At 46.1% G+C, this 24469-nt stretch overlaps 1 protein-coding gene across 1 annotated transcript in view; it reads right to left on the reverse strand.

Annotated features, from left to right (window-relative positions):
- Window positions 1-11543, reverse strand: part of C7H8orf74 (chromosome 7 C8orf74 homolog) — a 34155-nt gene extending 22612 nt beyond the window's left edge. Inside the window, exons 1-2 of the mRNA XM_056853739.1 lie at window positions 11458-11543; window positions 9401-9593 (exon numbers count right to left, since the gene is read on the reverse strand). Coding sequence (XP_056709717.1) covers window positions 9401-9593; window positions 11458-11505 — 241 coding nt within the window. The 5' untranslated portion in view covers window positions 11506-11543. The remainder of the gene's footprint in view (window positions 1-9400; window positions 9594-11457) is intronic.
- Window positions 11544-24469: the final 12926 nt, after the last annotated feature.

A 24469-nucleotide genomic window follows, 5' to 3' on the forward strand; every position in this document is an offset into this window, starting at 1 on the left:
AACCCTGCCATCTGCAGACTCTAGCCCCAAATATCCAGACATTTCCCAGCCTGGAGTGGGCAACCCTACACAGAAGGGCAGATTGCCCATTAAGGCAACTGGGAAAAGTTCCCATGGGTTGATGTCCTGGAGGGTGGCCCCTTATTGGTGCCCCTCGGTCCCAGAGCAGATGGGCAAGGACCACCACTGGCACAAGCCAGCAGCCCTTGTTTTGCACAAGGTGGGCAGGCTTCAAGCCTATTCTTCCTCTTTCCCCCTGTTGGGGGTGGGGCTCTTCTCCAGGGCTGTTTTGGCCTCCCAGTTTGCCCCTGCCTGTCAATCTGCATCATGGCTGTGCTTGGGAACAGACCCACTCAATAGTTAGGGTTGCCAGGTCCCTCTTTGCCACTGGTGGGAGGTTTTTGGGGCGGAGCCAGAGGAGGGCAGGGTTTGAGGAGGGGACTTCAATGCCCTAGAGTCCAATTGCCAAAGCGGCCATTTTCTTCAGGTGAACTGATCTCTGTCAGCTGGAGATCAGTTGTAATAGCAGGAGATCTCCAGCTAGTACCTGGAGGTTGGCAACCCTATCAAGAAGATAGGGAGACCCTGCTTGGCATACAAAAGGTCTCAGGTTCAATCCCTGGCATCTCCAGTTAAAAGGACCAGTAAGATGACCTGAAAGACCCTTGCCTGAGACCCTGGAGAGCTGATGCTAGTCTGAGTAGACAATACTCACCTTGATGGGCCAATGGTCTGATTCAGTATAAGGTAGCTTCATGTGTAATGGCTTGTTTTTAATATTATGACATTGTTTTAATTATAAGCCGCCTCAAGCAGGACTCTGAACAGGCAGCAGAGAAATATCATCAATAAATAAACAGTGTACCAAAAACAAGCCTAGGAGGGGGAAGACTAGGCTACAACCTTCCTCTCTGAGAAGGTAATTTTCTGTTGTTGCAAATCTGTAATATGGAGAGGAATCCAGTCATGTGAGCCCTTTTATTCTGAAAGCAGTATAGTCCAGACACAGGGTTACCATCCCAGTGAAGGCCAAACTAGATGCAATGCCAGTTCCATTATCAGAACTCAGAGCAGAGTCACCGTATGTGTGTGAGGGCAGGGTAAATAACAGTTCGGGATGAGGCAGCATTTAAATTGGGGAAACGGCCTGGTGAGGTTGCACAGTCGCCCACTCTGTATTCAATGTAGGGCTTTCTAGAGTTGCTATCAGAGGCAGGCTATGGCAAACCACCTCGGAACATCTGTTGCCGTGAAAATCCCACCAGGGGTCACCATAAATCAGATGTGACTTGATGGCAAAAGGATGGATGGATGGATGGATGGATGAAAGAAAGAAAGAAAGAAAGAAAGAAAGAAAGAAAGAAAGAAAGAAAGAAAGAAAGAAAGAAAGAAAGAAAGAAAGAAAGAGTTGCTTCTCAAGAAACCATAAATCTCCTGGCTCCATGTCTGTTTGCAACCTAAGAGACAGGTCTTTGTTTTATTTTGGGCTTTACATCCTCTTTTTTCTTAATTTTTTTCCAGCAGCAAGCCAAGAGGATCCATTTCTGGCTAGGCCGGAAAATTAAATTTTAGCTGGACAGTGATTTTATCTTCTGCCTTCCTCCTCCATAGACTGAATATGCAGATTCTGACCAGACCTTTGGCCTAGTTGTTCAATGCAGACATTTTGACTCGATGGATTCCCCTCTGACTCAGTTCCCAAACACCATGATGTGTTTCCACTTGTTGGCCACTCTCCTGAGATATCGGGGAACCATGTGTATGACTGAGTCATGAAATGTCTTTGCCCTCCTATCCAGTCACCACAGAGATTGCTTCTGGAAGCCTTAATCCTTGAATCAGTCATGAGTGTTGATAGGAGGGGGCCATCTTTGGGTTTCCCCCTTTTCCATTCTTATCAGAGAGGTGAGTGTAGAATTTCTTTTGTTACAGGCAGGCATCCCAGCCACAAGAGGGAGATGTGACACAGATTTCTGTAAACTCAAAGGAAAGCAGATTCGTATGAACTTCTGAAAATTAAAGCCTGGTCTGAAGTCCACCACAAAGTATCAGAATAACGAATATAAGCCTGGCTGGAGCATTCCCCCCGCCCCATTTTGGCCACATGCTGTTTTGTAAAATAAAAAAACTCTTAAGTCAGCTCAAATGTTACGTTAATTGGAGGTGTGACAATTTCTTCAGTGTTCCTTTTTTAAAAGAAAGGGGTAAAGACAAACCTCTACAAAGATAAGCAGAAACAAAGCACAAAATGACGGCATTGTACAAATAAAATTACTACCCACCAACCAACCTATGTTTTATTTGTCCTCATCTTCAGCTATATTCATTATTTATTTATTTCATTTGTACCCCACTTTCCCCTCCAATGGGAACCCAACCATCTTACATCAGTCTACTCTCCTCCATTTTATCCTTACAACAACCCTGTGAGTTATGCTAGGCTGACAATGTATGACTGGTCCAAAGTTACTCATCAAGATTCCATGAAAGAGTAGGGATTCAAACCTGAGCCTCCATGAAGTACATAGCAATGGGGAATAGTATAGTATGAATTATCTTGGTCTCCAGCGACACCTCCTTACACTTAAGGATCTTTTCTAGCTTCTTCCTGGCTGCCCTTTCCAGTCACAGTCTCCTTCTGATTTCTTAGTTGCTGTCTCTCTTTTTATTGGTGATGGTGCCAAGGAACAGAAAATCTTTAACAATTTCAGTTTCTTCATAACTCTATAACTGTGTAATTTCTCATAATGATGTATAATATTAAGTAAAAAGCAGGAAGAGGGAAGGCAGCATGGTATAGCCCAATCTTGTCAATCTTGGAAGCTAAGCAGGGTCGGTACCTGGAAGGGAGACCTCCAAGGAAGACTCTTAGGAAGGCAATGGAAAACCGCCTCTGCTTCTCACTTGCTTTGAACGCCCCTTGACGGCACTTTACACACACAAAAAAGCACGACTATCTCCTCTCTGCCTACAAACACAGATGCAGAATAACCTATGAAAATTCAGGTCAGTAGCAGAGAGCAGAAACAGAAAGGTGCCAACACTAAATGACTCACACAAGCAAGCCAAGCCACGGGCTGTTAGAGAGAAAGTGTGAATCTTGGAAATATATTTGCTTTGCTGTGCTTTGAAGATACCTGAAGAACATGAAAAATGCCAGCCATGGAAACAGGGACAGGAGCACCTTCCCACCACACCCCACAGTCAGCCTCTTTGCATTTCTAAAGGGCATCAGCTTCTCAGCCCTGAAGATGGTTTAACAGACCATGTGGAGCAACGAAGGGTCACAGTGAAGAACACAAGAAGACCTGAGAAGTCCCCCAAGCCTTCTACTGGGCACTCCAAGCAGTAAATCAACTCCTAGAGAAGGACTGTAGTAATATGATACCCAGGATGGAGAAAATGAAGGTCCTTATGGCAAGTCGACTGTGTGGACCATGAAAAGCTATGGCTGGTTTTAAAGGAAATGGATGTGCCTCTACATCTGATTGTTTTGATGCACAACCTGTACTCTGGAGGCCACAGAACAGAATATGGAGAAACGGAATGGTTTCCAATTGGCAAAGGAGTCAGACAAGGATGTATTTTATCTCCCTATCTCTTCAATGTATATGCAGAACATATAATTAGGAAAGCTGGGTTAGATTTAGATGAAGGTGGAGTGAAAATTGGAGGGAGGAACATTAATAATTTGAGATATGCCGATGACACTACATTATTGGCAGGAAATAGTGAAGATCTGAAACGACTACTGCTGAAAGTTAAAAGAGAAAGTGCCAAAGCAGGACTACAGCTGAACATCAAGAAAACAAAAGTAATGACTACAGGAGAATTACACAACTTTAAGGTTGACAATGAGGAAATTGAAATTGTTCAAGACTTTCTATTCCTTGGCTCCACCATCAACCAAAAGGGAGACTGCAGCCAAGAAATCAGAAGGCGATTGAGACTAGGAAAGGCAGCCATGAAGGAGCTAGAAAAGATTTTGAAGTGTAAGGATGTGTCACCAAGACTAGATTAATTCATTCACAGTGGGTAGCCGTGTTAGTCTGTCTGCAGTAGTAGAAAAGGGCAAGAGTCCAGTAGCACCTTAAAGACTAACAAAAATATTTTATGGTAGAGTATGAGCTTTCGTGAGTCACAGCTCATATCCTACCAGAAAATATTTTTGTTAGTCTTTAAGGTGCTACTGGACTCTTGCCCTATTCTACTAGATTAATTCATGCCATCGTATTCCCTATTACTATGTATGGGTGTGAAAGCTGGACAGTGAAGAAAGCTGATAGGAAGAAAATAGATTCCTTTGAAATGTGGTGTTGGAGGAGAGCGTTACGGATACCGTGGACTGCCAAAAAAACAAATCAGTGGGTTATAGATCAAAGCAAGCCTGAACTGACCCTAGAGGCTAAAATGGCTAAATTGAGGCTGTCGTATTTTGGCCACATTATGAGAAGACAAGAGTCACTGGAAAAGACAGTCATGCTAGGAAAAGTTGAGGACAGCAGGAAAAGAGGAAGACCCAACAAGAGATGGACTGACTCAATTTGCAAGTTCTGAGCAAGGCTGTCAAAGATAGGACATTTTGGAGGACTTTCATTCATAGGGTCGCCATGAGTCGGAAGCGACTTGACGGCACTTAACACACACACGGCAAGTCGAATAAGCACACAACTCATACATCTGCGGGGGAAGGGGACACAAAAAACCTGTGGTTTCACAAATCCTCGGGTGAAGAGGTAAAACCTTGTGGTAAAACGTGGGAAGAGATCTGCAGTACAAATCAAAGGAACATCCCCAGAGTGCTCCCCAGATAACTCATGCAAGAAACCCAAGTCCAACACTGGTGTGGAGGTTTATATAGACATTTAACTGAATGCCTTAAGAAACAAGATAGAGGGGGACGCAGCAGGGACCAGATATTGCCTCAAACTGAAGGCCGTGCTCTCCAGACCTTTACCAACCCCCTCCCTAACCCACTATCAGGGCTCTAGTCACTATCCTCGGACACTGAATGCACCAAGGGCAAACTTACATCAGTTTAAATACAAGCACACACACCCCTCCATTTCTTTGTGCCCCAAATCAGGTCACCCGAGGACAGCATTTCAGTTCTTAATTAGAAACTGATAGATTGGCAGTCTCGGCTTGCGCAAGATCTAGCCCCATGCTAATACAGATGTCAGCCTGGGACAGGGCGGAGTTCATCTCCTATATCTGTGACCTGGATCACACACACATACACACACACACACACATACACTACCCAGACAATGGGGGAAGCCTCTCTGCAGGCAGCAAGTATATATGTCCTTAACTTCGCTTGTGCCTCAGAAACACCTGCACCGGCTCTCCGGGAATGCTGAGTTCAGCTGCTTCCACCATAAGCATACCAACTTTACTGCTCTGGGCATCAGCCCTGCCAATGACAAGGGCTGAGCTACCGCCCTGCTGCCTTTGAACCTTATCCACCATCGTAATTTTACAGGCTCACCTCTCCTTGGCTTGTACAACCAGGAAATAGTTGTGTGATGAGGTGGGGAGGAGACGGGGCTTTAGGCCTGCAGCAGACGTCGAATACGGGAAACTCTGGCAGGTGCAACTTGGCATCCAGGGCCGAGAGAAGCTGCGCCACCGAAACTCCCTCTTCTGCCGAACTATTAAAAACACAGGAGCCAGGCCTTCCTTTGCCAGCCTCCTCGGTGGTTTCCCAATGGTCTCTCTCCTCCAGTTTATAATGTGATCCATGTCGCTGTCATTAATCAGATAACTACTTGTAATTAATTAGAAGGTGCATTCCCACAAACCGTTTCAACAAGCAGCAATTTATTTCATATTAACTTGAGCAGCATGACTCGGGTTTGCCAGCTATTTTTTATGTGGCCCTGTTATCTCCCTTCAATAGCAGCCTGACAAATAAAATAAAAAAAACATGCAAAGCATTTTTTCTCAACACAAACCTCCAGACTGGAGAGTATTTTGCCTGCTTAATTATCATGTTGTCACACTGCTCTTAAAAGTACCGCAAAAACAGGTAGCATCTTCCAAGAGCAGCTGCCTGATATTCCTTTGCATTGCATAAGGAAGCACGACAGACAATGTCTTCGGAAAACTGTACACACATGAACACATGAAGCTGCCTTCTACTGAATCACACCCTTGGTCCATCAAAGTCAGTATTGTCTACTCAGACCGGCAGCGGCTCTTCAGGGTCTCAGGCAGAGGTCTTTCACATCACCTACGTGCCTGGTTCTTTTAACTGGAGATGCCGGGGATTGAACCTGGGGCCTTCTGCATGCCAAGCAGTTGCTCTGCCACTGAGCCACAGCCCCTCTACCCCTCTACCCATCTCTTCCAGTTCAGGAGAACAGGAATCGCTACTCCAAATTGGCTGATCTATTTGTTTCTAATTAAGTTCTGAAACACTCTCATCACTCTGGAACTGTCCCTACTACACTGCAGGATTATAAATATTATTTGTGTCCATTTGCTTCTGGGTTCAATTCAAGGTGCTGGTTAGGACCTTTAAGGCCCTTTGTGGCCTGGAGCCCGGTCCACCTGTCTGAAGGACTGTCACTCCCCATACCTGCTTGCGTGACAATTGTGGTCTACCAGCTGCCACCTTCTTGCTGTCTCCCCACTTAAGGTTGCCTGCCTGCATCTACCAGAGCACATTCCTTTTTAATAGTGGCTTCCTCCTTGTGGAACAGGGTCCTCGAGGAAGTGAGGAGGGCATCATCCATACAAGTTTCTAGGAGGTGCTGTAGGCCTTTTATTTGTAGGGTTGCCAACCTCCAGGTAGTAGCTGCCGATCTCCTGCTATTACAACTGATCTCCAGCCGATAGAGATCAGTTCACCTGCAGAAAATAGCCGCTTTGGCAATTGGAGTCTATGGCATTGAAGTCCCTCCCCTCCCCAAACCTCGCCCTCCTCAGGCTCCACCCCAAAAACCTCCCACCAGTTGTGAAGAGGGACCTGGCAACCCTATTTATTTGGTATGGCTTTCAATGGGGTTTCAGGTGTAGGCATTTTCTTGCAGGGACTTAATGGAGTTTTACTCCCTTATGGGTGCTTTTAATTTCCTTGTAAGCTATCTTGAGCCACAAGAGAAAGGTAAAGGCAGTCCCTTGAGCAAGCACCAGGTCATTACTGACCCATGGGGTGATGTCACATCATGATATTTACCAGGCAGACTGTGTTTACTGGGTGGTTTGCCATTGCCTTCCCCAGTCGTCTACACTTTACCCTTAGCAAGCTGGGTAGTCATTTTACCCACCTCAGAAGGATGGAAGGCTGAGTCATCCTTGAGGCCAGAAATTGTGCGCAGGTCCTCCTGATATGCAGAGTCCCCATATTGTCTGAAATAGGCATTGAACAGATTTCCAGTTTTGGTATATTTGAATCAGAACTCTGGAAAAAAATCAAAACTTGGCGTAGCATGTACAAAGACGTATGTACCAAATCCATACACTGTCTCTTTCAAACAACATGGGAGGACATAGGTAGCAGATGCACCTGATTTGAATGGCTGAAAGGCTCCAGTGATGTTAGGGTTGCCAACCTCCAGGTTGTGCAGGGATTGCTGGAATTACTGAGATATAACGGACAACACACAAGTGCGACAAAGTGTATCAAAGTGTATCAAGTGTACAAATTAACATATAACAAACACACAATATAATACAAAACTCTTTCAAAGTCCAAGGTACAAAATGCTAGTTTTAGAGCCAAGCATCAAGGAATTCTTCATACAGAAGTTGCTAGGAAGACGAACGTTTCTGTATTCTTCATCAGTTCCATTTAGTTCAAGTTTCTCTTATATGCACATAAGGTTATCCAATTTAAATACAGTCTCTTTCTCAAACTGATAGGAGATCAAGCGGTGTATGGTCTTTCAAATTAAGGTTCCAATACAGGATACAACATTGTCAATACACAGATTGTACAGACAAATTCAACATTTCAACTGTTCCCACCGGGATACTGATGAAGAATACAGAAATGATCGTCTTCCTAGCAACTTCTATATGAAGAATTCCTTGATGCTTGGCTCTAAAACTAGCATTTTGTACCTTGGACTTTGAAAGACTTCTGTATTATATTGTGTGTTTGTTATATGTTAATTTGTACACTTGATACACTTTGATACACTTTGTCACACTTGTGTGTTGTCCGTTATATCTCAGTAATTCCAGCAATTCCTGCATTTTTCTTCCTTACCTGTGGTATCAGTGCAGTGGTGTTTATTTTGGTTGCTTAACCTCCAGGTAGTAGCTGGAGATCTCCTGGGATTACATCTGATCTCCAGCCGATAAACATCAGTTCGCCTGGAGAAAATGGCTGCATTGGAGAGTGGATTCTATGGCATTATACCCCACTGAAGTCCCTCCCCTCTCCAAACCCTGCCCTCCTCAGGCTCTGCCCCAAAAATCTGCAAGTATTTCCATCCCAGAACTAGCAACCCTAGGTGATGCACAGTCATAACATCTTAAAAGGGCTACTTTGTTGTGATACCTGCATGCAGGCGTAGCATTTGCAGAGTGGCTGAGAGACTGAGCTATGACTCGGGAAATCCTATTTGTATCTTGCTTCTGCCATCCACTCTCTATGCAAACTGCTCTCACTTAGTCCCTGGCGCCTGCACTATGGAGATAATAACGCTGGCGTAATTTGCAGGGTTGTTGCAAGGATTACAAAACATTAATGTATATAAAGTGCTTTCAAGACGACATATAAATGTGAAATGCTACTTGTGTCCTCATTTGGGAGGGCCTAGCTCCTCCTGACTCCGAGTTTATCGAACAAATTGTAGCCAAACTACACAGTGTCTGCGGCAGCTGAGTCATCGTGTTGCCAACCTCTGAGGCTACGGAAAGACACAACATTATCCATTGAACATATGAAGCCGCCTTATACTGAATCAGACCCTTGGACCATCACAGTCAGCATTGTCTTTTCGGACTGGCAGCTGCTCTCCAGGGTCTCAGGCAGAGGTCTTTCTCATCACCTACTGCTTTGTCCTTTTTAACTGGAGATGTTGGGGATTGAACGTGGGACCTCCTGCATGCCAAGCAGATGCTCTACCACTGGTAAGGTTGCCAACCTCCAGGTGGTGGCAGGAGATCTCCTGCTATTACAACTGATCTCCAGCCAATAGAGATCAGTTCCCCTGGAGAAAATGGATTTGGACTCTATGGCATTGAACTCCCTCCCCTCCCTCCTCAGGCTCCACCCCCAAAATCTCCCACCAGTGGCAACCCTAACCACTGAGCCATGGCCTCTCCCTGTTGACCCTTTTCTCATTCCTCAAATGCTTACATATAGCCCCTTGCTTATTTGGTTCAATTTTATGGGGGGTGGGGTTGGACGGAAGGGTACATCTTTCCACTCTATAAAGCTTACCTTTGGTTTCATCCAGCAGTTCGACTGTCAAGTTCCCGACTTCGGCCACAGCTGACCAGGGCAAGCCTTTCTCGGCAGCAAACACCAGGCTGTAGTAGATGGTGTCAAGTTGGATGCTTCGACTCAAATCCCGGATTTCGTCAAACTCCTTCCATTGCAGAAGCTCTCTCAGATACTTGCGCCCCCGTTTCTGCTGGCAAAGGCAAATGTCATCTGCTCAGGCCTGGTTCACACATGCAGGAGAATTAGGTGGAAATGATGTGGCATAAGGGTGAGGAGATAGGGATGCCAACTCTGAGTTGGAAAATTCTTGGAGATTTGTAGGGTTGCCAGGTACCTCTTTGCCACCTGCGGGAGATTTTTGGGGTGGAGCCTGAGGAGGACAGGGTTTGGGGAGGGGAGGAACTTGAATGCCATAGAATCCAATTGCCAAAGCGGCCATTTTCTCCAGGGGAACTGATCTCCATCGGCTGGAGATCAGTTGTAATCCCAGGAGATCTTAAACTACTACCTGGAGGTAGAGATTTGGGAGCCTGGGAAGGGGAGGGACCTCAGTGGGGTATAATACCATAGAGCCTGTTACAGTAGGAAGGGGGAAATGGTGCCTTTCCTTGATGGGAAACTCCCTTAGATCAAGCGTTCCTGGAAAGTACCCTGGTAACCCACCGCCACCACGCAAGGCCTCCTGAGAACCTCTAGACTGACCTGCTGAGAAAGCCCTCTTCCAGCGCAGTACTAGAGCAATAACAAAATAACTTATAACCAACCTGGTAGCACTGTGCAGTCTAGCACATGGGGAAGGGATTAAGAGAAATATCCCAGAGAAATACATTGTACTAAGTGAAGCCCAAAAATGTAAATTGGGTCCACAGGAAGTTGGGTAGGGGTTAAGGACTCCTTTAACTTCTTGTTACCACACAAAACTCTGCACAGGCTCTGAGGAACCAGCTACAGCACAGGTAATGTGTTTAGCTGAGTTAGTGCAACTGTATGCCACAAAGGAGATAGGTCTTGCACAATACTTTGTGGTATAAGATACCTATTTTCAATTGCAAAGTATTGTAGATTACATTCCTGTTTCCAGAACATTGACAATAATTTAAAAAGGCACAATACTTGTTTTTTTACATTCAAAACAAGCCTCCCCCCACCCACAAAGACACCCTAAGCTTACTCTGAAAAAAAGAAAAGAAAACATTGAATTGACCAAATGGCTTTTCAAAATTAGGAATTTTGCATGTGTGTGTGTAATGTGAATTTCCACAAGCAAATTCAAAACATGAGTATGCAGGTGAGTGCCTTGGCTCAAAATGGAATTATCCAAAGACAACCTTTGCAAGATATGGACTTAGTAAGATTTTCCAGATCAGCCCCAACTGCTAGGTACTTAAGAGCATGATGGTGATGATGATGATGATCCTGCTTCATCAGATTCAGGCAGCCTGCAGAACCACTGATCACAGACAAAAAATATATATTCCCAAAAAAGCAGCAACAAAAATATCAAAACCCAAGACAGGGTTTTTATTTTTGTGTTTCAAAAATGTTGTACAAAACTCCAAGCTTACTATCAATATTCGGCTCTGTCTCCCTCCCTTACATTCAACTAGGGTTGTCAGGTCCCTCTTCACCACTGGTGGGAGGTTTTTGGGGCGGAGCCTGAAGAGGGCAGGGTTTGGGGAGGGGAGGGACTTCAATGCCAAAGAGTTTAAGCGTCCGTTTTCTCCAGGTGAACTGATCTCTATTGGCTGGAGAGCAATTGTAACAGCAGGAGATCTCCAGCTATTACCCGGAGGCTGGCAACCCTACATTCAACAAATGCTAAAATTGTTTCCCAAACGAAAGATCCCATTGGTATTTTAACCTTGAACACCCCACTTCGAATAGCTCACAACCTGTACTCCTCCGAGATTCCACTTGCAAATCCAACCAATATATTCTGCCTTTATCCTGGTTACCAGGAGATCAGAGCTTGGATGCTTATTTAAAATATTATATTTCCGGGATTCCCCTCCCCTCCTTGTAGCAAGAGTCAGTTCCAACTTTTTGGTATTTACCTGCAGCTCAATGACTGTCGCAACGCCCTCAGCCGACAGGTTGGCCATCCTTTGCTGAGACGGTTGCTAGGAGACGTTGGCTTGTGATGCACAACCATGGAATGGGGAAAGGGAAAGCTTCAGTTAGCTCTCCCTTCCATGCAGGGTGACCAAGGGAACATTGCAAAGGCCACAATCATGTTTCGGGACGGCACAACTCCTGGAGGGTTTGGACAGGCGCTGGTGATATCCAGCTCTGCTTTTACATTGCTTGAGAACTAGCACAGAGCAGCAAATTCAGAAACTCCTGGGAGGAAAATTGATATCCAGCCTCTTTTTAAAACTGCCTCGCCGCTTCAAACCTCTGTGGGGAAGCAAGTTAACCCAGTGACATTTCAGAGCATTGTAAGGAGCTCGGCTAAACTGGCTTGGCAAGTTTTGGGGCACCGTTCGGAGTCGAACAAAACCCAGTTTTTCCTCTCAGGAGGCTGGCAGAGGCCTATTTTCTCACCAGGCTTGCCAAGAGGCTTGGGGGGGGTGTCCTGCCCCTTTAACAAAAGAGGGGGTGTTTCACTGTTTCCATGCAAGGCATTTTTTTTCCTGATCCAAATCAGCCTGTGTTGCTTTTTTTCCTCAGAAGGGAAAGATGGGAGCGAGAAAGCGGCTCGGGAGGGGGAGATTTGATTGCATAAACAGCCTGTGAAGAAGCCGCTTACATCCCCTCTCTCTAGGGCTGCCAACCTCCAGGTGGGGCCAGGAGATATCCTGGAATTCCAGCTGATCTCCAGGCAACAGAGATCAGTTCAGCTGGAGACAACTGCTGCTTTGGAGTGCGGACTCAATGTCCTTATACCCTGCTGAGGTGCCTCTCCTCCCCAAACCCTGCCTTCACCGGGCTCCTCCCCCCAACTCTCCAGGAATTTCCCAGACTCGAGTTGGCAACCCCACACTCTCTCCTATCCCACCGAGCCACTCAAACAGAGGGCATTGTTAAATAGCCAGTGTGGTGTAGTGATTGGAGAGTCTGATTAGGACTAAAGAGGTGGGTTCAAATCCCTACTCATCTGTTAAATAAATTGGATGACCTTGGGCCAGTCACTGTAGTTCAGAGGTTACTTCCTTATGCAGCTCTTGTCCTTCCCCCCACAACTACAGTGGATATTTGGGGGGGGTTATATATTAATCGGGTTATTTAGAAGAGTTTAATTTCCACTTTGATTTGATTTATTGGATTTATAGGCTGCCCTTTCCTGGCCAAAGCCAGGCTCAGAGCAGCTCACACCCCTTTTAAACAATTTAAAACAATTCCATAAATTGCATAACATTTCCAACAATAAAACTAGGCGCCCTCAACTGTAGCAGCAAACAATACATCTATAATAATGACATAACCAGCAATACATTTATACTAGTGTACTAAGTAGCAGCTATGGACAGAATTACATGTTTCAAAGTAGAGGATGGAAAGTCCTCTTTTTGCCTTATAACACTAATGTAAATGTGTGTGTGGAGGGGGGACATTTTCAAGGGAGAAGCAGTAGGTAGGAATGGATTGCTTAATACTTCCCTTACCACCTCTCCCTTGAAAATAATAAAGGCATTCAAACACCCAATGGCTTGGTTCATATTCTTCTCACCAGTCATGGTCAGGCAGCCAATTTTTCTTTTTTTCTTTTTCTTTTTTGCTAAGCAGTTTGGCTGTTCGGGAGCAGTTTGAACAAGTTTATTGGGTTACTTTTCCCGCACACTATAGTGCAATCAGCAGTATTTCATGTGTTCATGTTCTTAGGCAGCTTGATGGGAGGCTTACTGCTCCCCCCAGATCAGCTTCTTCACATACTATTTGGCAGCCAATTGCATAAATAATAAGTGAGCAAACGAATCAGTCAGAGATTATAAATAAGCATTATTTTTAAAACAGAAGAAGAAGAGTTGGCTTTTATACCTTGATTTTCTCTACCTTTAAGGAGTCTCAAGGCAGCTTACTATCGCCTTCCCTTCCCCCCCTCACAACAGGCACCTTGTCAGGTAGGTGGGTAGGGTTTCCAGGTCCCTCTTTGCCACCGGCGGGAGGTTTTTGGGGTGGAGCCTGAGGAGGGTGGGGTTTGGGGAGGGACTTCAATGCCATAGAGTCCAATTGCCAAAGCGGCCATTTCCCTCAGGGGAACATCTCTATCGGCTGGAGATCAGTTGTAATAGCAGGAGATCTCCAGCCACCACCTGGAGGTTGGCAACCCTATAGGTGGAGCTGAGAAAGTTTGGAGAGAAATGTGACCAGCCCAAGGTCACCCAGCAGGCTTCATGTGTAGGAGTGAGGAAACAAACTCTGTTCATCAGATTAGAGTCTGCCGCTGATGTGGAAGAGTGGGGAATCAAACCCAGTTCTCCAGATTAGAGTCCACCGCTCTTAACCACTACACCACGCTGGACCATTTGGTGTTCATTTAAAGTCTTGTTATCACTGAGGCTGTTTCACCCATCCACATCTTTCCACATCCTTAGAGCAGCCTAAATAGCCCTGACTAGGCTGAGGTTGTCAGAGCTTGGAAGCTAAGCAGGGTCAGCCATGGTATTATTCTTTTTTTTATTTAGAATATTTCTATGCCACATCTTCAGAGTCCTGCTCAAGCAGTTTACATTTAAAAACTTGGATGGGAGACCACCAAAGAAGACTGGGTTTGCTATGCAGAGGAAGGAGATGGCAAACTGTCTCACCATGAGTTGGTTTTGACTTGACAGCATTATTGTTGTTGTTGTTGTTGTTAGAGATTTTAAACTCATGATTCCCCAGCCAGGTCTAAGATAAGAAGAGAAAATCAAGAGGGAGGGGAGAAGGGATTTGCAGGGGGAAATTGGGGAGGAAGGATTAAGCAAACTTTCCTTCTTCGTACCACTTCTCCCCTTAAAATGGCCCCATCTCCTTAATTCCCCATACCTCTGCAAAGGCAGTTTTGGGAAGGGGTGTGTGCCAAAATAACAAGAAGTCACTCTAAAAGACTAGTTGCAGTCCTAAAAACACTTCCTGGGAGTAAGCCCTATTGACTAAAGTGGGACTTAATTCCAAGTAGACCTGTTTAAGATTACTCTCAAAATGGTGAGTTGAGAAGTCCCAGGTTCAAATTTCATCTCAGCTAACAGCTCATGAGATGGCCTTGGGCAAGCACCTATCTTTTAGTCTGAGCTCTTATCTATATTACACTAATACTGCTCTATCCAGGATGTGATGATGGCTGCCAACTTGGGAGGCTTTAAGAGGGGAGTGGACATTTTCATGGAGGAGAGGGCTATCCATGGCTACTAGTAAAAATGGATGATAGTCATGATGCAAACCTATTCTTTCCAGATTCAGATGAGCATGCCTATTATATTAGGTGCTTTGGAACACAGGCAGGATAATGCTGCTGCAGTCATCTTGTTTGGGGGCTTCCTGGAGGCACCTGGTTGGCCACTGTGTGAACAGACTGCTGGACTTGATGGGCCTTGTTCTGATCCAGCATGGCTTTTCTTATGTTCTTATGTTACCCTCCAGGGATGTTGAGAATGTGTATCTGAAGCACTGTGAACGCCAAAAGCACTATACAAATACCAAATATTATTTTCTCCTTTCCTGAAAGCCGTTTTTCACAACACCAACATTGTTTCTTCCATTTCTGGCTGATAAAATTTGGCATTTAAAATCTTGGTTGGTCTTACTACATCCACACAGAGCTGTCGGTGCTTTCTCTTATGCTGTCTCTAGAAGTGGCAACCCCATTTGCCTAAAAGGCAGAGGAGAATGCGAAGAGGCCCCGCCCAAGGTCTTCTTCTGGCTAATCAGGATTTCAGATTAACCAAGCTAATTATCAAGCCGGGTGAAAGAAACCCAGAGAGGCTGAGCGTCACCCAAGCAACGCCGAGTCGCTCAGCGAAAGCATTCCCAGCACCTGGCAAGGTTTCTATGGGAGCTGGCCACGCTGGCACTCATTCTGATGCCAGCTCCACCTTTCAATCCAGTGCCAGGTAAAGAGAGAAAACAGGAAAGGGGACGTCTCATCACAGAAACTTCATTTGGCTCTCAGCAGATAAAAGCAACTTCCCACTAGTGTGAGGGAGGGAAGGAGGGAAGGAGGGTGCGGCTTTGGCAATAACACCTCAGCTTAGATAGGGGTTGCCACCTGCAGGGCTTTAAAATAGGGAGTACATGGCAAGACCCTAAGAAAATGCATGGAAGGCAGGATAATATAGCCCCATCTCGTCAGATCTCGAAGCTAAGCAGGGTCGGCCCTGGTTAGTATTTGGATGGGAGACCACCAAGAAATACCAGGGTTGCTGTGCAGAGATAGGCAATGGCAAACCACCTCTGTTAGTCTCTTGCCTTAAAACCCCCAGAAGAGGTCTCCATAAGTTGGCTGCAAGAAAATGTGTATTTCAGAATATGAATTTACTTTCCTGGGAAATACATTAAATGAAAGTTGCAGTTATGGTGCATCTCCTCTGTTCCGTTAGCAGCACTAAATAAGGAGTAATTCCTTTAAATAAGGAATAGGTGGCACGGTTAGCCTGAACATGATTTAAAAATATGCATCAAAGGTCTTGTAATATATGGCAATGACAGCATGGTCACAATATTGGGATGGGGCTGTGTCTCCAAGGTACAGCATTTGCTTTGCATGCAGAAGCTCCCAGGTTCAATTACCAGCAATAAAGGATCAGGTCAAAGGTGATGTGGAAGACCTCAGCCTGAGACCCTGGAAAGCCACTGACCGGCAGATATGACAGTTTTGACCTTGAAAGACCAATAGTCTGGCTCAGCAAAAGGTTGTTTCATGTCTTCAGGAAACCTGGATTCAAATCTCTACTTGCAGAGTGACCTTTGTGAAATTCACTCTTTCTAAGCCTTGTCTGTAGGGTTGCCAGCCTCCAGGTACCAGCTGGAGATCTCCTGCTATTAGAACTGATCTCCAGCCAATAGAGATCAGTTCCCCTGGAGAAAATGGCTGCTTTGGCAATTGGACTCTATGGTATTAAAGTCCCTTCCCTCCCCAAACCCTGCCCTCCTCAGGCTCTGCCCCAAAAACCTCCCGCTGGTGGCAAAGAGGGACCTGGCAACCCTACTTGTCTGCCTTGCAGGATTGTTTTAAGGTTAAAAGGGTGGGCCATGTACATTGCTCTGTGCTCCTTTGTTGGAAGGGTATGATTAAAAAATAATAATCAAATAAATGGTATGCTGGCAGTGGTTAAAATAATACTGCATATTGCAGGGCTTTCCTATCCATCTGTAATAATTACATATCTTATCAAGATGACACATGAAAAGCCAGATATCAGCTTTTTTTTAGAGGCTTAGCAATGGCAGCTGGCCAGGTGTTGCTGCACCCTTGTGGTTACTCACTGATTCTGTGCCTGCCGTCTAAGACAATAAAGGAAAACCAACCACAGAATATGGCTTGTGGGCAGGGGGAAAGAGAGAAGATTGGAGACAGCTGACTGGTCTGCTGCTGCTGAATGGACAACAGCTTCTGAGCTGACTCACTATACAACAAGAAGAGCAGTCTATCTGAGAGGTGCTGTAAAACAGCAGCCATGAGACTGAGCTACCTCTGCCCTAAACTCACTAGCAAGTTTCAGGCAAGCCTCTCTTGTTCAGCCTCCCAACACCTCTACCACAGGGGGATGGGACTGGCCTACCTTACAGGGTTGTCCTTGGGACTGCAAGATAATGTACATGAAATGTTTTAAACACTCTGTAGAGCCATGCGTGCTACCTTAATCTCCTACAGCTTTAGCGATTGCAGCATTCTCCTCCCCAGTCCCCAGCCAAGGCCCTCGATAGAAGGGTTCCTTTCTGTTTGGGGACCACCATTTCTATCTTTTGATTTAAAAATAAACTTGGTCACTAGGTGGGGCTAAAGGCAGGTATTGACAGGTAAAGGGAGAAGCCTGTAAGATTTAGGTAGACCAGAATGTGGAGCCTGATATTTGGGGCTGGGTGGAGGGTGGCACTTGGCAGATTTTGATGCATCAAGAAATACAGCAAGGAGAATCAGGGTACAGAGTTAATAGGGGGGGAAACGTGGTTAACCAACAAAATACCCAATAAGGAACCAGCAGCAAAAATGTGTGTGAGAGAAAGGAAGGAGAAGATTTTTTTTTCTTGATGAAAGTTGTGAACAAACTGCTACAAACTCCCTCCATCACCCAAGAACCGACGCATGTTTGGACATGTTTTCTCCAAGGTGAAGACGTGCAGATCCTCTTCGTAGGACTCAGCCCATCCCTAGAGCAAGTGGTGGGAAGAGATCTACTGAACCTAATAAATGTTTAAGTAATCACTTTAACTCTTCAAAAAAGGCCATATAGGATAGGTATAATGCATAAACACTATACATTTAAAGCGCTTTACATACCTTTTTTGGGTAATCCTTACAACAACCCTATAAGGTATGTCAATACTATTATCTCCATATGGTGTGTTGCATTGTGGGGGCAGAGGGACTGAGAAAAATACTGGGTTCGCTCCCACTAGCTTCCTAATGGTGAAAAAGCAACTGACCATCCAAAAAAGGCGAGTGACCATACGACCTGCATGTACAAAAGCTATATGTGATGTATAGTAAGCAGGGGCACCGGTCGAGACTGGGTGGAAAAGCTGGATGGTTTATCGGAGGCCACCTAGGGATTGCAAGGCTGATCACTGTAGACAAAATGAAAGTATTGCTAAGGGGAACATGACAGTTTTTCCTCACTTCTCCTGCAAGCCTCATGGAGACAGTTGGAGGTCATAGTCAGCAGTACAGTAAGCACCAATGGATCATGTCCTGATTCTTGCAGGAGGGACTCAAAACAGCGCATTCTTTGAAGTAGGTTTGCCAACCTCCAGTTGGAGTCTGGAGATCTCCCAAAATTACCACTGATCTCTGGACCACAAAGATCCATTCCCCTGGAGGAAATGGCTGCTTTGGAGGGTGGACCACTATGGCATTACACCCTAGGGCTGTCAAAAAAAAAAAATTCGGTACAGTTTGGATTCGGCCGAATTTGGCCCTTGTGGGTTCGGTACGTGCCAAAGTCCGAACTCCCCCACTTCGGATCCGTTCAATTCGGTGGGAATTCAAAGTTCGGAAAAAAAAATTCGGCCGAATAAAGCCATTAAAAACACAATCGTGCCTTTCCGCGGCTCTGGGCTTTTTTTGGGCTTAGAGGTCCCAAACTTTCAGCAGAGCTTCAAAGGACGTATATTGAAAGACTCCCCAAGTTTTGTAAAGATTGGGTCAGGGGGGGCTGAGATATGGGCCCTGAAAGGGGTCCCCCCCACCCTTAATGTGTATCTCTCAGCAGAGCTTGCCGCCCATGCACAAAGCTCCCAGCCCCAACAAACAGCTGATGAGAGCAAGGGCGGGGCAGGTGCTAAGAACTTTGCAAAGCAACACAACTGAAAAGCAACACCTTTGCAAACATGCAAAGGGCGGGGCAGGTGTGAAGAATTTTGCAAAACAATACAACTGCAAAGCAACACAAGCACGCAATGCAACACCTTTGCAACAGTGCAAAGCAACACCTGACACCTGGGAGTTTGCATACCATGGAAAGGGACAGAGGCAGCTAGCTATGCATAATGAGCAGGAGGGGGTGGAATTTCTCCTTTTGCATTGGACTTGGGACCAGGCAGATGCATTCTTTAAGTCACCATTTGAAAACCAGTTTTGAGCAAGCATCAAAATAACCTAACTGATCTTATGAATGAGGAAAAACCTGAAGAATAAAAATGAAGCCCCCCCCTCAAACCAGGGAGAGAGAGACTGGAGGGGGAACACACACCCCAGGCAGAACCGGCAAAAGCCCCCTTTGGCTTCCCCCCCCCCACAGAAACTGCTCCCTCCCCACACACACACACAGACTCTGCTTTCCCACACACACACACACAGAAAAGAAAAATTATAGATTAAAGCCCCCAAAGGGGTCTTACTGTGGCTGTCTTCTGTTCCAGCAGGAGGGGCTGGGAGGCTGGGTAATCCAATATGATTCCATTTGTATCCAATATAAGATCCATATGTATGCATCTCTCGAGGGTGATCCATTCATCCCAATAGGGAAAAGGGGAAAGCCCATATCTCGGGGGGCCCTGACCCAATGTTTACAAAACTTGGGTGGTCTCTTAAAAAGCCTTGACTGAAGCTCCGCTGAAAGTTTGGGGTCGGCACACCCAAAAATGCGCCCCCTGCAGCCACGGAAAGAGAAAAGGGGGGAGCCGATATTTCAGCCCCCACTGAACCCATCTTTACAAAACTTGGGTGGTCTCTTAAGAGGGATTCTCTGAAGCTATGATAAAAGTTTGGGGGCTGCACCCCCAAAAAAGCGCCCCCTGCAGCCACGAAAATGAAAAAGGGGGGAGAGGAAAAAGGGGTGGAGCCCATATCTCGGGACCCCCTGACCCAATGTTTACAAAACTTGGGGGGTATATTAAGAAGCCTTGTCTGATGCTCCGCTGAATGTTTGGGGTCGGCACACCCAAAAATGCGCCCTCTGCAGCCATGGAAAGAAAAAGGGGGGAGCCCATCTCTCGGGACCCCCTGACCCAATGTTTACAAAACTTGGGTGGTCTCTTAAGAAAACTTGTCTGAATATCCCCTGAAAGTTTGGGGTCTGTACCCCAAAAAATGCACCCCCTGCAGCCACGGAAAGGAGTGAATGTGCACAAGCACCCCCTCACACACACATGAGGATTTCCCTCTCTCTCTCTCTTTCCCCGGCCGGCCGCACATCAGCTGATTCCTCCAGTACTCAATCCTGACTGATTGGCCAGAAGAAGACCCAGCTTGCCCACCGATTGGCCGTGGGAGGAGAATGCTGCTTACTGAAGGTTATGCTGCTTACTGACGGCCCCGAATTGGCCGAATTTATTCGCGAACTCCCGAACTCGCTGAATTCGGCCCCCCCGGTTGCCCGCCAGTTTTGAGTTCGGTTCCTCCTGAACTAAAAACCACCGAATCAAGGGAAATTCGGCTGATTTTCAGTTCGGGCCGAACCGAATTGACAGCCCTATTACACCCCACTGAAGTCTCTCTCCTTGTCAAACCCTGCCCTCCCCAGGATCCACCCCCTAGGGTTGCCAGCTCCAGGTTGGGAAATACCTGGAGATTTGGGGGTGGAACCTGAGGAGGCCAGGGTTTCAGGAGGGGAGGGACTTCAATGAGGTATAATGCCATAGAGTCCACCTTCCAAAGAGGCCATTTTCTCCAGGTGAACTGATGTTTATCGCCTGGAGATCAGTTGTAATAGCAGGAGATCTCCAGCTACCACCTGCAAGTTGGCAGCCCTACCACCCCCAGATCTCCAGGAATTTCCCAACCCTACTTCGACGCCACAGAGCCTGCTTTCCCACCAAAAAGGTATCCCACCACCCTTGCCCATCATAATGTTCTTTATAACCTCATTATACTCCTGCTTTGCAGATGGTGGCCGGCCCTAAGCAGCTTTTGTGCTCACCTAATCCTATTCAGAGTGGCTGCCTCCAGGGAAACAGCCCTCAGCTTTCTTTCCATATTTACAAGAGAAACAGTTCTTGTCTCATGTGAAGCCAGTATTTCCACAACTTCCCTTGGGGAAAGTGAATGGGTTGTCCTCCAGAATCTCAAACGGCGTGAAAAACAACCTTCTCTTTCAAAAACTCTGGATTTTCTATGTCATTGCTTGAAAAAGGGGGGAAAGGCCTTGGTTTGGATTGGGGACTGAACAGAGTGATGTTTTTGTGGACTGCTTTTGCTGTGGTAAGTCAAGGATTTCATTATAATTTCTGATTATGTCCCATTACAGGCAATAGGACCAGGACTGTAACCTACTACTCCTTTGCCCGTTGTTTAGGGTTGTCAGGTTGGCGTTTTCGGTGGGCAATTGCCTGCCAGTCCGCCACGCCACTTGGAGCGGCGATGCACAACGCGATTACATCACTTCCGGGAGTAAACTCGGAAGCGCCACATCATGATGGGATGCTTTCGCGCTCAACCCCCCGGGTGTTTGAGTGCTAAAGCATCCCTCCACGATGCAGTACTTCCAAGTTTACACCCAGAAGTGATGTAATCACATGACACGCGTCTTCATGCAATCGCCGCCCCATCCCCGTCCCCAAAAACCTCCCACTTTTATTGTTCTTTAAAAAGATCCTTGGTGAATTTTCAGGATGAAAATTGTCTTATTATTGTTTTATCATTGTGTTATTATTGTTCTCTTGATATCTTACATTGCACTTTTTGCTGGTCTGTTTTTTGAGTTGCTTTTTGTTGTTTCCACTATTTCTATTGTCTTCATATCTCCCATTTTGATCTTATTGCTTTTATGCATTTAACATAAGCCACTTTGAGCTGAAAAACGGAGAAGCAGCTAATACGCTCCATGTAGGGCTGCCCTTGAGACTGATCCAAAAACTCCAGCTGGTGCAGAATGTGGTAGCGAGGGTCCTCACTGGAACCCTGCTGAGAGCACACGTCTAACCAGTGCTCTGACAACAGGCTAGACTGGACATCCTGTAGGAGGTAAGGGGGTACACCAAATTCCAAAATGTTATCTTATGCAAGGCAGAAAATAGCTTGTCCTGTTGATTCTGTCTTTTCCCAATGCCCAAAACCTCCAATCCAGGGGGCTCTTTTTATAGGTCAGGCAGTATTCAAAATTTTCAAAACACCTGGGGTACAAGTCCTTATACTTCAGGAGGGAAGCTACCACCAGTCCCTTTCTCTAACCAACCAGCCAGAAGCCTGGGCTTAACAAAAGAAAGTCATCCCTGCGAGGTTGGCCACCTGCAGTGTGAGTTTCACCAATTAATCATCTGGTAGGTGGTCGAGGTACTTACATTAGATTGAAGCCACCTGAAGACATAAAAACCCCACACAAATATAAGTAAGGAATGTATTAAAATTGTGCAAGAATTTTTATAAGAGAACAAAAGCAAGTGAGGGGCTGTGGCTCAGTGGCAGAGCATCTGCTCGGCATGTAGAAGGTCCCAGGTTCAATCCCTGGCATCTCCAGTTAAAGGGACCGGGCACGTAGGTGATGTGAAAGACCTCTGTCTGAGACCCTGCAGAGCCGCTGCCAGTCTGAGTAGACAATACTGACTTTAGAATCATACAGTTGGAAGGGATCACCAGGGTCATCGAGTCCAACCCCGTGCACAATGCAGGAAACTTTGATGGACCTATGGTCTGATTCAGTATAAGGCAGCTTCATGTGTTCATGTGAGGCATTTAAAACAGCAAAACCTAGAGCAAGTAGCACTAGCTAAACAGTCAAACACAAATTCAAAAAACAAGATACAAAATTCAAAGTTCAAGATTCAAGAAGTTATCCATCAAAAGATACAGCCTATCCAGAGTCACGGGCTGATAGCATGTCCAAGCCTCATAGCAAGAATCACAAAGCCCAAAAGTGGCTCATGGAACCATGCCATTGGATCACAAAACAAACTGAATTGGGGAGGCAATTCTTTTATGCCAAAAAATAAAAATAAAATGCTGAATTGGCCGGAGCCTGGCCAGAGCTCTTGACCAATCAGATCTTTGGTTGATGCTCTCAATTAATTGCATTAGCTTGTTGCTGACCAGGTGATTGAAAGAGTCATCCTGAGTTAGAAGTGGGCTGTCTTTTCTGCAGCTAGAAACCTCCCATCCTCTCCCACGTGACAGACCTTAGTTTCTCTGCTAATTAAATCGAATGTCAATCTCCCACAACCGGAGTTCTTATCCCTGTTGCTAATGGTTACAGCTCACTAAAGTCCAAGCAATGACAGTGCAATTTTTTCCCCCTCTTCATGCACTTCTTACCATGTAGGCCTAGAAAAGCCTAACTTAGAGAACTAATGTTTGACAAAATCAAAACAAGAAACTTAGGGGGCTCGGTTTCTTGACACAGCCCCAAGACTTTCCCCACAGACCGGGAAGAGAGGCTCAATCCTGCACTTTCAGGTCAGCCCCTTCTAGGGTTGCCAGGTGCCCGGTGGTGGCGGGCAAACCCCCGGCAACCCACCCCCCTGCCCGCCGACCAGCCGTGGCACATCACTTCCAGTTTACAACCAGAAGAGCCACATCGCAAGGGGCCCTTTACTACTCAGACTCGGAGTTTGAGTGGTATAAGGTCCCTCGCGATGCAGGCTGCACGTGCCTGCGCGATCCCCTCAGCTGTGCCTTAAAAGCCTCCCACTGGAGGAGAGGGGGGACCTGGCAGCCCGAGCCCCTTCAGCCTGACATCCCTCACTGCACCATTCTTGAAAGAAAAAGTGCCAGGGGCCATTTATGCATGGCTGTTTCCTCACGGCGCCGACTAGTTCAGGGCTTTGCTTTGAATATGCATGGGTTTTCCGACCGTCAAAGGTTGCCTGGCTCTCTCTGCCCATTTCTGCACCTTTCCCCCACGTTTTCTGGATTCATATTTAACCAACGTCCAGAAAATGCAGGGGGAACGCGCAGAAATGCGTGCCGAGAGCGAGGCGACTTCTGACAGTCAGCAAATACATGCATAATCAAAGCAAAGCCCCGAAGCAGTTGGCAGGGTGACCTCGAGGAAACAGCCGTGCACCTAAGAGCCACACTCTGCTTCTGAGCAGTCAGCCACTCCTCGGCTGTTCCAGATTTACAGTGACGTGGAACCCTCTGTGGTCTTACTTCAGCAGTTGAAATGAGGGGATGAGGCTGGGAGGGATTATCTATTGCTTTTTCAAATGGATATGAAATATTCAATTTGATATGCTTGTTTAACTACAAGCAAACTCAGAACATGACACGTGGAGAGGTGACCTAATAAGCCAGCTTAGAAGCAATGCCTTGCTTCAGCCAGCAGCCATGTCATGTGAGGTCTTGCAGATGGGGACCAGATGTGGTCTCTGAGCCTTCCACTGATTGTCCCAGTAACAGATTTGAGCTACACAGCACAATTGTTCCAGAAGGCTTACAAATCTCTTGGTTGAGACAGTTGTGATGCCCCACAGCATCTTTTGGGGACTGGTCTAGATAAGAAAAAGAAGAAGAGTTGTTTTTTATATGCCAATTTTCTCTACATTTTAAGGAGA

This window comes from Euleptes europaea, chromosome 7 (genome assembly GCF_029931775.1).
Source record: "Euleptes europaea isolate rEulEur1 chromosome 7, rEulEur1.hap1, whole genome shotgun sequence".
Taxonomy (NCBI): Eukaryota; Metazoa; Chordata; class Lepidosauria; order Squamata; family Sphaerodactylidae; genus Euleptes; species Euleptes europaea.